Source organism: Dipodomys ordii, unplaced genomic scaffold, assembly GCF_000151885.1.
Source record: "Dipodomys ordii isolate 6190 unplaced genomic scaffold, Dord_2.0 Scaffold7, whole genome shotgun sequence".
NCBI classification, from domain to species: domain Eukaryota; kingdom Metazoa; phylum Chordata; class Mammalia; order Rodentia; family Heteromyidae; genus Dipodomys; species Dipodomys ordii.
Window position 1 is genome coordinate 2,673,765 of NW_012267223.1, and position 12,477 is coordinate 2,686,241.

The 12,477-nt window shown below is 54.1% G+C and overlaps 1 protein-coding gene across 1 annotated transcript in view; it reads right to left on the bottom strand.

Moving 5' to 3' along the window:
* Positions 1 to 476: 476 nt before the first annotated feature.
* Positions 477 to 12,477, bottom strand: part of Sec14l1 (SEC14-like 1 (S. cerevisiae)) — a 31,630-nt gene continuing 19,629 nt past the window's right edge. Inside the window, exons 5-14 of the mRNA XM_013036387.1 lie at positions 11,357 to 11,546; positions 9,292 to 9,380; positions 8,584 to 8,654; positions 7,786 to 7,957; positions 7,489 to 7,623; positions 5,443 to 5,577; positions 3,696 to 3,947; positions 2,415 to 2,593; positions 2,102 to 2,203; positions 477 to 715 (exon numbers count right to left, since the gene is read on the bottom strand). Coding sequence (XP_012891841.1) covers positions 700 to 715; positions 2,102 to 2,203; positions 2,415 to 2,593; positions 3,696 to 3,947; positions 5,443 to 5,577; positions 7,489 to 7,623; positions 7,786 to 7,957; positions 8,584 to 8,654; positions 9,292 to 9,380; positions 11,357 to 11,546 — 1,341 coding nt within the window. The 3' untranslated portion in view covers positions 477 to 699. The remainder of the gene's footprint in view (positions 716 to 2,101; positions 2,204 to 2,414; positions 2,594 to 3,695; positions 3,948 to 5,442; positions 5,578 to 7,488; positions 7,624 to 7,785; positions 7,958 to 8,583; positions 8,655 to 9,291; positions 9,381 to 11,356; positions 11,547 to 12,477) is intronic.

The window sequence follows — 12,477 nt, forward strand, 5'->3', positions numbered from 1 at the left end:
AGCCGCTGAGAGGGGCCTGGGTAGGAATGGAGTCACCAGGCTCCACAGGTTTTGTTTCCCAAGACGCTAGATGAGATGGATGCCCTTGCAATTAGAGTGCCAGGCGTGCGGAAGGACATTCTTCTCAAAAGCCTGCGCCTCTCTGTCCTCTCAAGGGAGATGTGGACCAAGAAGGAAAAGACACCACTTTCTTAAACAGTCACATTTATTATTGTAACAATAAAAAAATCTTTTAAAGACTATCCTCATTGTATTACCAAGAGTGAGGTAATATGTTTACAAAACATTTACAGAATTTGATATGCAAACAATGAGCCGAGGGAGGAAGTGAGTGAAGACTCTGGTCATGAGGGAGAAGCCCAGAATCATTAGTACTGAGAAGGGGCGGCGGCGCGGCGCGCAGGCTAGGTGACATCCCAGCAGGGCCTGGGCCCCCCCCCCCCCCCGGGAGCACGGCAGCCAGGGAGGCCGGAGGGAAGGGGGGGGGCAGCACTCGGGAGAACCCTGGAGGCCATAAATAGCAGTCAAGTGCTTTCAACTCTCAGACGGGCCCAGCTCTTTGGGACTAGAACAGTGCCACTTCGGAATCAACTTAAAAAGGACAGATCTTCAGTCTGGGGGTGGGGACATGGCTGCAATTCACATAGTTCTAGAAACATCTCTGGGCACATGTGGAGTGGAGCATTTTCTTGGAAGTTGTCAGCAAAATCGCCATCTGAGACACAGAGAAAGACAGAGAGAAACAGAGAAAGAGAGAAAAAGAGAGAGAGAGAGCAGGGGCCACCTTCAGGTCCTGAGAACTGGGAGTCAGAAGCCCTGACTGGAAGCAGCAGTGAGATGTTAAGTACCCTCAGTACTTTCTGGAAACAAGGCCTTGTGCCTGTGGGCTTCGCCCCTCAAAGGAAGTGCAGTCAGACCAGGCAGGCAGGCAGGCAGGCAGGCAGGCAGGGGGGCAGGGGGGCCCCCAGCAGGTGAGGGCTGCTCAGCTTCTCCCCGTGGGACGCAGTGTCTCCACACTTCCCACGCCCATGCCCGGGCCCGTGCGCGCGCACACACACACACACACACATAGGACTTGCCACACACCTCTACGAGTCCCTACCACACACAAAAACACACATCGCATGCTTTTATCATAGAGAGCAGTTATGGGCAACTCCTAGATGGGTTTGCAGATACTCTGCTTTTCCCCTAAAATGAGGGTGTACCGAGCAGCAGGTTTTGCGGCTGCCTCCGCGGAGACTTCATTTCTACTGCTCCCCTCCCAGCACCCCACGGCTACAGGCACCCCCCTTCCCCACACACACGTCCACCACGTCCGCTGACCAAGACCAGGGCTGGCGCGACGCTCCAGGCTGCTGGCTGGCAGACCTGCAAGTGCGACACGCCGGTTCCACGGGGCCCGCACAGAGCCGAGCGCAGCGAACAAGAGCCAGGGCGTGTGCATAGCTGTCTGTGGGCGGGAGGAACCCTCGGGAGAGGAGGGACCAAGGCCCCACCCCAGCCCAGGACAGACAGGCCTGCTCTGACAACTATCAGAAGACTTGGAAAGGAGGAAGGAGGAAGTAATGTTTAATGATGGCGACGTTTCCCGGAGTGGTGACGTCCAGAGCCCCTCCAGAGCCCCTCCGAGCCACCAGCGCCCCCTGAGAACGGGGAGAGTGCTCCCTGAGAGCTGCGGTGGAGCTGCCTGCGGGGGGCTCGCAGGGTGGCCACAGAGCTCCTCCTTGGGCGCTCAGGAAGTCACCCACTAGTGGACAAGGTGCAGCTGGTTGAAAAATTTTTTGCATCAACATCTGAGACAAAGTGAACCTAACTGGTTTAGAAACTACTTTTCTTCCAAGAGAGCCCTTGTGCTCTGTGTTGATTTTGTGCGCGCTGCATACAAAATCTATGGCTATCGAGTTAGTCGGGGTGAGATGAAAACGGCCTGTGGAGACAGTTGGGTCAGTAACTACGTTTACATCAGGAGCACTACGGCTATCTAGAGGGGGAGGAGTGTGCACAGGTGGCCAGGGAGGAGCGCGGCGGGCAGGCGGGCGGGCGGTGGCGGAGGCGCGGCTGTCCCCTCTGCGCACGGGCCCAGGCTTCGCAGCACTACCTGGAAATCATGGAGCTGGAGTGCGACTGGCTGGAGGAGGTGGTGGCGGCGCTCAGCTGGGAGAACCCGCTGTGGCTGGACTCCAGACTGGTCATTGAGCCTCTGCAGACGGCACAGGGAGGGGACGAGGTGTTGAGGCCCAGCCTGGAGCCTCCCACCTGCCCACACTGCCTCAGCAGCACTTCAGGACTCGGAGACTGGAGAGGGGGACCCCCCCTCCCCCGGGCACTGCGCCCCGCAGAGTCACAGCCAGCGAAGGAGCTCCCCGAGTGCCCCCCACCACCTGAGGCCTGGAGTCACACCCCAGGCGCACCTGAAGTCCTCGGAGCCGATGACCTCCGTGTAGTACATGACTTTGCACTTGTGAGAGGAGACCTGCAGGGAGGCCAGCACGTCGTCCACCCGGGGCAGGTTGGTGGCAGCGCAGGCTGGCGTGCCATGGAACCGCCACTGCAGGATGTAGAAGCCCGGCCACCTGGTCACATGGGAGCCCTGGAACAAGGAAGGCCGTGGAGCTGACCAACAGCCACGTGGTGTCCCTGGGCATAACATGGCAGTGACTTCCGACCATCTTGATGGGATTAAGGACGGCTCATTGTTGGTGGGACACTGAGAGTATGTCCTGTGAAGGACACGGGGACACCCCTGGTATCTGTCACTCTTAAGAACCTTCAGCCTCAGCTGGGCACCCGCCGGTGGCTCACACCTGTAATCCTAGCTATTCTAGACACTAAGATCTGAGAGGATCACGGTTCAAAGCCAGTCCAAACAAACAAAGATAGAAGTGGAGCTGTGACTCAAGTGGGAGAGCACTAACCGTGCTCAAGAAAGCTCCTGGACAGTGCCCAGCCCTGAGTTCAATCAAGCCCCAAGACTGGCACAAAAACAAAACAAAACCTTCAGCCTTCTAAGCCAGTCTCCCAAGGATAAAGGCCACGAGGTAGCAGGTGTGTGGCAGGAAGGGGCCATTCAGGTCAGCAGGCCAGGTTCCACATTCTCCACCACACTGCTAGTCACCTCCTCTTATAGCCCTGGCCAAAGGGATGTTGATCCTGTGGACAACTTTCTCCATAATTCTGGATTCAAGACTGAGATGGCTTAAAACAGTCTCTAATTGTGAAGTGGGGTGAAAACATTTCCTTTCTGTCTGCCTCTTGGACCACCAAAACAGCCAGACTTGTTCTCAAGAGCCACAAGAGCAAAACTGCGTGTGTGCTGTGTAGGCCAGGGACGGCAGCCAGCCAGCCACCCATACGCATCCGATGAGCAGGAGGTAGCAGCGAGTGGCATGGTGCTCCGGTGCACCTTGACATAGTCAGCAGCTCCTCTGAGGACACATGGCCACACAGCCGAGAGCCAGCCCTCCGCATGCCTGCAGCCCCTCCTTCTGCTGACACAGTGCTCTGCTGAGGCTTCTGGGAAAACGCATGCTCTTCAGGTGAGCTCTAGGCTCAGTCTCCAACCTCTCACTAGGTGCATCCTGGTCCCAGGCCTCTCAGTAGACTCCTTTCCCCCTAAGACTTTGAGTGTAAGAAGCAGGCCTGTCTACACCCTGCACTGGCCGTAGTGCCCAGAATCCCAGGCGTGTAATTACCTGCACGCTTTCTCCTTCTTTGCAGATCAGAGGCGACTCCACCATGCTGTAGTCTCGGCCCAGTTGCCAGACTTTGTCTATGAGCTGCACGTTGTTCCCGCCTGGAGAAGTAATGCTGTGGGCCCCCAGGGAATCCTTTTTGGGAGGCTGTGGCGCTCTCTTGGAGTGATAGATATTAAAGACAATGTCCCCTTTGCATACGTCAAAATCCCAAGTGATCACCGAGGAGGCATCCACAATCTGAATGAGGATCTGGAAAAAGAGACCTTATCAGCCCACCAACCCACACTCCGAAGCCCAGGCCAGTGCTGGACAGGAACGAGCCTTGTTGGGGGATCTGTGGCCCACCCATGTGCTGCAAAGGGGGCGGGGTCATCAGCCAGTGCCCATAATCCTCCATCGTCAACCAACAGTTCCTGCTAGGAGGCAAGGTGAGCTGGGTGGGCTCCCTGCTTTTGGGGAAAAGATTCCCACTCTACCATGCTCACAGCATTCAAAACCATCGTCTGTCCAGGCATTTCAAACCCTGTGAGATTGGTCGTGGAGTGTGGTGGGCTGCTTGGGCCCAGGAGGGGAAGCTAGGTAAATAGTAAGTGGAGACCCAGGCCAGGGGAGTGGGGGTGGGAGAAGCCCATGGAGTGGGCGGCTGCCCTGGGTGCTGAGCCCCGAGGGAGCTTCCTGGAAGGAAGATGGTCAAAGTCTCAGACTCCAAAGAGCAGTCAAGGGGACTGAGAAGGAAAAACTAGCTGGAGGAGGCCCTGCAGTCACTACGCCTCAGCTGCTCCCCAAGGGGCCTGGGGGGCCGGCTACCCATCACCTCCTTCAGCTCCACCCCAGCCACAGTACCACAGCACGGGCCACTTCCGCAGCTCCCCAACTCGCACATTCACTGAAGCACAGCAGGAGGCATGAGCGGCACAGCAGTGGCTGTCAAGGGCAGATCTGTCTGTGCTGAGGCCTGTGCCCTGCCGCGGCCAAGCTCTCGCCTCTCGGAAGGCACCATGGACCCACCGCTGGCCCTCACGGAGCTGGAGGAGGACCCGGGACAGGCCCTTTCCCTTGCTTCCTGAGGCAGAGCTGGCGTGACCCACAGAGACCACCAGGCCTTAAGCTCCTAGAACGAAGGCAGGGTGGACAGCTGCCTGCAGACCACGAACTGGAGCTTTTCCTCCCCTGCTGCCCAAAGTGACCCTGCGCTGTCACCCGCTCTGCACGGAAGGCACCATCCTGCCAGCAACGCTGGGCCACGTATGACTGGAGCCAAGCACAGAACAGTCAGCGCGCACAGACGCTGGCCAGGCTCCAGGACAGACGTGTGGCAGACGCCAAGCAGGACACGCCTGCTTCTGCACCGCGCGGCCCTAACTTCACAATAGCCAACCTCGTCAAGAAAAAAAATCAGCCTAAATAAACCACACTCGGGGCTTGACACCCCCCTACTCCACCAACAGATACACACACATAACCTCACATACACTCCCACACATTCACACTCGCTCCTTCACACACACACACACACACACACACATGCGCGCGCACTAACTCTTCATATCCTCAAGTATCTCCAGTGAAGAGGAAGTGAGGGGCTAGTGTCCTTCTAGGCATCTGACCGCACTGCCATGCTGTATTCCAGGGCTCGGTCCTCCACAGTCGCAGGGGGCCACATTCAACACTCTGTATGTTACTGCTCTGTGGACTAAGGCCAGAGCCACGCTGCTGCTGCGGGCTGGGGCCCCTCCGCAGGTACCTCATGTGGGGCTCCTTTGAACACGCTTGCGGACTGGTAGATGGTCTCCGTCCAGAGCTTCAGGTCCTCGTTCTCCAGCTCCTCTGCAGTCCTGTACAGAGACTTGGGGACCAGTCCACCCTCTGGCACTTCACACTGGAAATGGAGACACAGGGAGAGCCTGGCGGATGGAACCCTCACAGCCGCAGAGCAAAGGCGCACGCTGGCCAGGCATCAAGTACTCTGAACTACTTAGCTAAATGTTTTTAAAATCACTTCAATACATGTTTTCCTTTGAATAAATCAGGACAAGTTGAAGCTGGTTTACCACAAGCTTCTCACTAATGTATATGAGGCACTGGGCTGAATTAGTAAGGATGGTTTGTGTAAGAATTGAAAGAATTTATATTGCTCTGTAACGGAAGAGCATTATGTCGGGAGACACATTTTATTCCCAACAGCTAGGCGTCATTCCCCTGTGAAATCACAGCCAGGCCTGAGACACCCGCACAGTGGCACCGCGCCTGGCCAGCAGCGCAGGCCCCAAGCTCTAACACATCAAACTTCCTGTCACTTGTTTGGAACAGGCTAAGTAGAATCAGAATTTGTATGTACTGTAAACTTTCTAATGACCTTGACACAATGACTATATACTCAAGCTCATAAAAGCCCAAGTCCCTGTATTCTCTGCTCTGGAGACCACCACAGAGCAAGTCCTACAGCAGCGCAGCGTTCACAGAACATGGCCCCAGAGAACTGCCTGACCCAGGTCAAATGCCCTCTAGGAAAGCAGCGGACCACAGAGTAAGACACAGCTGAAATGGCTCGACTAGGCTAAACCTCCCGACACTGAGGCACGGAGCCCCCTCCGGGGCCCCACTCCTCAGGGATTTATCATCACAGGACAAATCCTTTTGAGAGAGGATTCAATACTCAATTTTGTTTTTCTGCCAATCTTGGGGCTTAAACTCAGGGCCTGGGCACTGTCCCTAAACTCTTCTTGTTCAAGGCTAGAGCTCTACTTCTTGAGCCACTGCTCCATCTCTGGCTCTTTTAGGTGGTTAGTTGGAGATAAATCTCACAGACTTTACTGTACATGCTCCTGAGAAGCTCAGATTACAGGCATGAGCCACCAGTGCCCGACAGTATTTACTTTAAATGTACATAACTCCTATTAATGAATCCGAATTAAATATGGGATGGTTAGCTCTAAGGACAAAACCTGACACACGGTTTACCTCAAGGGCTCTTGAGAGGAGATGGCCCTGTCATTTTCTTGTCCTTTGTACTATGAGGGTCTGCAATTGTTTTAAAGCTGAACTGGTACAGGGAGAGAGCTAAGCTCCTGTTTTCAGAAAGACCCTTGACAACCCAATTCGTTAGTTTAGCAAGTGAGTCTGGCCCAGTGTGTGCTGGGGACATGGCTCAAGTGCCACAGCATCTGCCTGTCAAGTGCCGTGGGAAGGAGGCCCCCTCATTTCCTGCTGCTTCACAGGCCACTGTTTGCAATGGAGCAAGTCACAGCCCTCTTCTACCTCCTTATGTTAAATACTCCTAACTAAAACACACGCACACACTAACACTGGGTGTGAGTTCACACCTATAATCCTAGCTACTCAGGAGATACTAGATCTAGAGGATGGTAATTTGGGGCAAGCCTCTCCTTCCAAAAAAAAAAAAAAAAGGATAGCAAGACCCCAGTTCAACAAACAGATCAGGTGTGGTGGTTCTCTCAATTGCCCATAGGTGGGAAAATCAAGGTCTCATGCTTGCCCCAGGTAAAAATACACAGCAAAAGGTGCTAAGAGCATTTAACTAGCAAGGAGGGGAGACCCCGAGTTCATAGCCTATCATTCATTCAGGCATGCAGATAAAGCAAGTCACATCTGTATCTGGTTCTAAAGCAAATTCTCATCAGCACTTAACACTAAGCAATGTGCCATGTCCACAATGACCTAAATCAATGACGAAACACCAAACAACCACACATTCTGAAAATCACTGTGCAAGCCAACACAGACCTTTCCCACTGCACAAACAGGGGCGACTCCCTGCCCCGATACATACCATGCACTCCCCACTCAGGAAGTCTGGAATGATCTCTTTATCGATGTAATCCAGCAGGCCTCCAGGACCCTGGTAGTCATTGCCCGCATAAATGAGGAATTTCCTCCGGGTGTTGTCATCAATGAACGGACTAACCTGTAGCAATCCAAAAAGAGTGCGTGGTTTGGTTCTCTGAGGTGACGGTTACCGATGTGGCCTGGCCAGGGCCTTGCTGGGGTGCACCTGCTCTGCGGGGCGCGAGGACGCTCCCATCTACATTCCCAATGGCACCCTGTGGCAGCAGATACCCAAACCCACCAGTGTCCAGAGGACTGGGAAGACCCTGGGGGCGCGGAGGATGAGGAGGCGGCCCAGGGTCTCGGGGTAGTTGGCTTCTACCACCTCGATGATCCGCAGCAGGGCTTTGACCCCTGGCCTCCACAGGTGGCGCATGTTCAGCCCTTCCAGGTCCACCAGGCAGGTCCACGAGCTGTGGGAAGAGCAGAGCCCAGCCCCACTCAGCAGGCAGCATGTGGCCAGCTGTGTCCCACGCCTCATGTCTTTCTCCTACCACACAAGTCATTTACAGTCCTTTCCGAGTAAATATTGGTTTTTCAAAGGCTAGTGATGAGCTCTCATTTCGACACTTTATGACACACATAAGCTCACCCTAAGCTACAGTACTGGAAAAAAGCCCTCGAGACCGCTCCATGACCAGCAGGCACAATGTGCTGTCCTTGGTACACACCAGGTGTGAAGTGTAGTAAGCGCTCACACATCTTCCTGGGTGGAGCACTGGGTGAGGAGCTGAGGACTCTGACCCCTCCCACCGGTGCTTGACACCAATCACTGCCACTCTCAGACCGCCTGCCGCAGCCAGAAGCACGGCACAGGACACAGACAGCAACCTGCAAACCCCTGTAGACCTGGGCTCGCGGCAGCCACCAGAGACTGCCACTTCGGGGGGCGAGAACGCTGACACCCAGCAGCTCCCCTGTGGGAGCTTCTCTAGTCACCTTCTAGAACACCTTGGAATAGCAAAAGACCAGGGTATCAACTAGAAAGACTGAATTCAGCTTCTGTAAGCTGAAAGGAAGAATATAACCTCTCACCCACCTGATAGGTCGTCCAAAGACTTTGGTATTTTCTTCACATCGCCTCAGACCTTCTTCGTTTATGGAGAGAACCTGTGCACAGAAGGCCGCACCAACGGCCAGGAGGAGTCGGCTCCACGGAGGACCGTGAGCAGAGCCCGCCACAGGCAAGGCTCGCAGAGCAGCATCCGCTCCGTCTCCTGACATGCCCGCACGCCTACCCCTCTCCAGCACAGGAGACGGTGCCATGGCAAAGGGGCTATGTCGAGTCACGGGTGAGCAGGGACTGCACGTGCGGGGGAGGGGGAGGGGGGCATGGGCACACGGTTCCGATGCCTGCAGGAGGGCAGACTCATAGCAGCTACCAGGGCAGATCAGGAGAGCAGCCGCTATAGCCCACACGTGTGCACACAGACATGGGAATACACACTGCTGGGAGCCCCTTACGGTACACAACAAAGTGTATGTGAGGGTGGTGGACTTCAGATGCATCTTTAGGGTTTTGTTTGTCTGGAAAGTGAAGGCTGGGACTAGAGGAGGGGGCGTGGTCAGGATGGGCTGCAGGAAGAGGTGCCAGGGCAGAGCAGCAGCAGGGCGGCGGGGAGCCGATGGAGTGCGGCTCAGAACTTCTTACACACAGGGCCACATTTCCTCTCTAAGCGCAAAAGTGAAGCATGTTTATCCCAGCGGCCAGAGGAGCGAGCGAGAGAGCGTGCAGCCAAGCACTTACGTATCGCAGCAGGGCCTCCTCTCCGAGGGCTCGCACCAAGCCTTTGGTGTCCATCTGCCCCAGCCTGAGAACATAGAGAGGCCGCCCGTCTGCAGGAGGGAGGAAAGCGATCAGGACATGGCCCTGGTCCCTGCTGTGAGGCAGAGGACACACCTTCCAGTCCTTGTCCAGTGGCCAGGGTGTATCTTAGAGGTGCCAGGCAAGGCCCTAGCTCCAACCCAGCATCCCCACAAGCAAACACACCCGTGAACATGTGGTGAGGTTATGGCAATTTCAAAAAAGGCATTAAAAAAAAAAAGGAGGTGAATGCTGAGCAGCCGAGCGGGGCCCTGGGGTAGGCTGAGCAGGAGCCACAGCACCAGCCGCACATGTGGGTCGTGTCTTGCTGGCAGGGCAGTCTAGCGAATGGCGCCTCACAGGACCATCATGGAGGTGACTCTGAGAAGACCTCAGTGGCCACGGTGCACCCTGCGCTCAGCACATCCTGAGCCCTGTCGCTCCGTGCCAGACAGAAGCAGAGATGGGCAGGGCCAGCTCCAAAAGACAAACCAGGCCTGGTGTGCTGCTAATGGCAGACAAACAGAATCAGCCAGCAGGGCGCTGGCACCTGAGAATGCTACCTGAGGATCTGACCTAGAGCTAGCTGCATAAAGCAAAATGTCACTTGGAATTCTGTAGAAATGTCAATTCATGCAAGTTTCCTCTGATATTTAATAGAACACGTTTGTCAATAACTTACTAGCAACCTTTCTTCCCATTCACCAGTTGGGTCACAAAGTAGAATAAATAGAAAAATGGTGTTCCCAGTACAAATTAAAAGCTATTCAGCAAACTTGCTTATAATCCCAAATTCAGGGGGAGCACTGTACAAATTCAGGCAGGAGCATCAAGGTCTGAGGCCCACCAGGGCTACACACACCCTGCCTCAAACAAAAACAAAACAAAAATCACACTAACACTCAATACATCTCTCTCTCTCTCTCTCTCTCTCTCTCCCCCTCCCTTCCTTCCTTTCCTGATAATAGGAGGGGCTTTGTGTTTGTTCAGCCATGCCTCTAGCCTCTAGCCTTGCTTCTTGCTGGTTATTTTGGAGATAAAGATTCATGAACTTCTCTGCTTTGAGCCCTGATCCTCCAGATTTCAGCCCTGAATAGCTAGGATTACAGGCATAAACCCCTGGTACCTGGCCAATACACATCATTTTCAAGAACTAAATAAAGCTGCAATTGATCTGGAGAGGTACAAGCGATTAACTGAAGAGAACAAGATGGATGGGCTCAGCCAGGCTTGGAAGAACTCGTTCAAAGGTGGAAGAGCAGGTTCCACGGAGATCCTGTCTCCTCTCCAGGAACTGCAGGGACAGCCCTTGACAAAGCAGATTTTTCTGGAAGGCCTGGGTAGAGCTTCACTTCAGGGAGGTATGCCAGGATCTACCTTTTGTTTACTCAAGTTCTCCATTGTTTTGAGGTAGAAAACCTGGCTGGACATTTTCTAGCTACAAGAGTCTAAGTCACTGAAGTTCTTTTACTGAGAAGCTTCAGAACCAAACATTGGTGGGGGGGGGGGAAGGAGGGGGAAGGAGAGAAAGGGGTAGGGATGGTGGTGATGGTATGTATGTGTGTTAGTCCTGGGGCTTCAATTCTGCTCAAGGCTAGAACTCTACTACTTGAGCCACACGCCACTTCCGGTTTTCTAGTGGTTTATTGTAGGTAAGAGTCTCATGGACTTTCTTGCCGGGGCTGGCTTTGAACCGAGATCCTCAGATCTCAGCCTCCTGAGTATCTAGGATTACAGGTGTGAGCCACGAGTGCCTGCCAACATTCAGTTTTTTAAAAGTCATAGCAGACTTCACCTAAGAAAAGAAGTAAACCATGGTGACCGAGTCACGAGGAGAAATCAAAGGCTTCAGGCCCCTTCTGGGCTGTCCAGACTGGCACAAGCGCCTGTGGAGGGCCTGTCTCCCCAGCTGTCCATGCTGGTCAGACCGAGAGGGGCCTGCCTAACCAGAGCAGGGGCCTCAGATGCTTAGGTCCAGGAGGTTGGAGGGGTGTCAGGAGCACACTACCTTTGTCATGGTGGTGCCAGCCTCCCGCGTAGTAGTCCTGAAGGACCTGGGGTGGGGTCCAGGTGTCTAGGATGTAGTCTACCTGATGCTGCTTCCGCCACGTTAGGGACTGGCACATGATCTCTCTGGCTTTGTCGATATTAAAATCTCGAGCACGTAGGAACCGAAGAATATGCTCATCCTTAGGGATCTAGGAAGAGGAAAAGAGGTTTCTAAGCAGTGGTAAGGGTTACTAAGGGAAAACACCAAGTTGCTAAGGGAAAAAAAAGTCTAAAACTCCCACCTCCTGCCATCAGTAATAGTGATTAAAATTAGCTTTCCGTAGGGCTAGAGTGTAGCTCAGTAGTGGAATGCTTACTTACCTAGCATGCACAAGGCCCTGCATTCATCTCAGGAAGAAATAAAAATAATGTGTATGCACACATACATGCACACACATACATATGCATATATTTATATCTGTTTATCTGTGACTATATTCCTCCAAAAAATCATGGCTGACGCTGTACAATTCCAGCATCTAGGTATGGATCTTCTTTTTGGCACTCAAGACTCGGTCTCAGCACAGTGAAGCTGAGGCACACCTATCAAGGGCTTTTATCCTAACCCTGACCTGAGTGAGCCGCCAAGATCCCCACTTCTCCATGCACACCGCATATCAGAGCACGGCTTGGGCAGCATGGTGAGCCGCTGCCCAGACGGCCCTCCTCTGATCCCACTGCTGTCCACCAAGAGGTCCTCCTCTCTGAATAAGAACAAAGCCCATCCTGTGCTCAGGTCTCTGCAGTGGTCCACACACTCAACTCATGCCAGAGCAGGACCATTAGCCTCTGCTCCTGGCAACACTACGCCGCTGGCTTCATCTCCCCCGAGAAAGCAGAGGTTACACAGGCATGGTTAAGAATGGGGGGGGGCAAACATTCAAATCTGCCCCAACTCCCCACAGTGCTCTACTGCCTCAGCCTCAATTCTAAACCCACTTTCAGGGCTGGCAGGAGAAAGCCATGTGGACGTGTGGTCAAGACAGGGTAGGTCGCCGGGCGCTGGTGGCTCACGCCTGTAATCCTAGCTACTCAGGAGGCTGAGATCTGAGGATCGCGGTTCAAAGCCAGCCCGGGCAG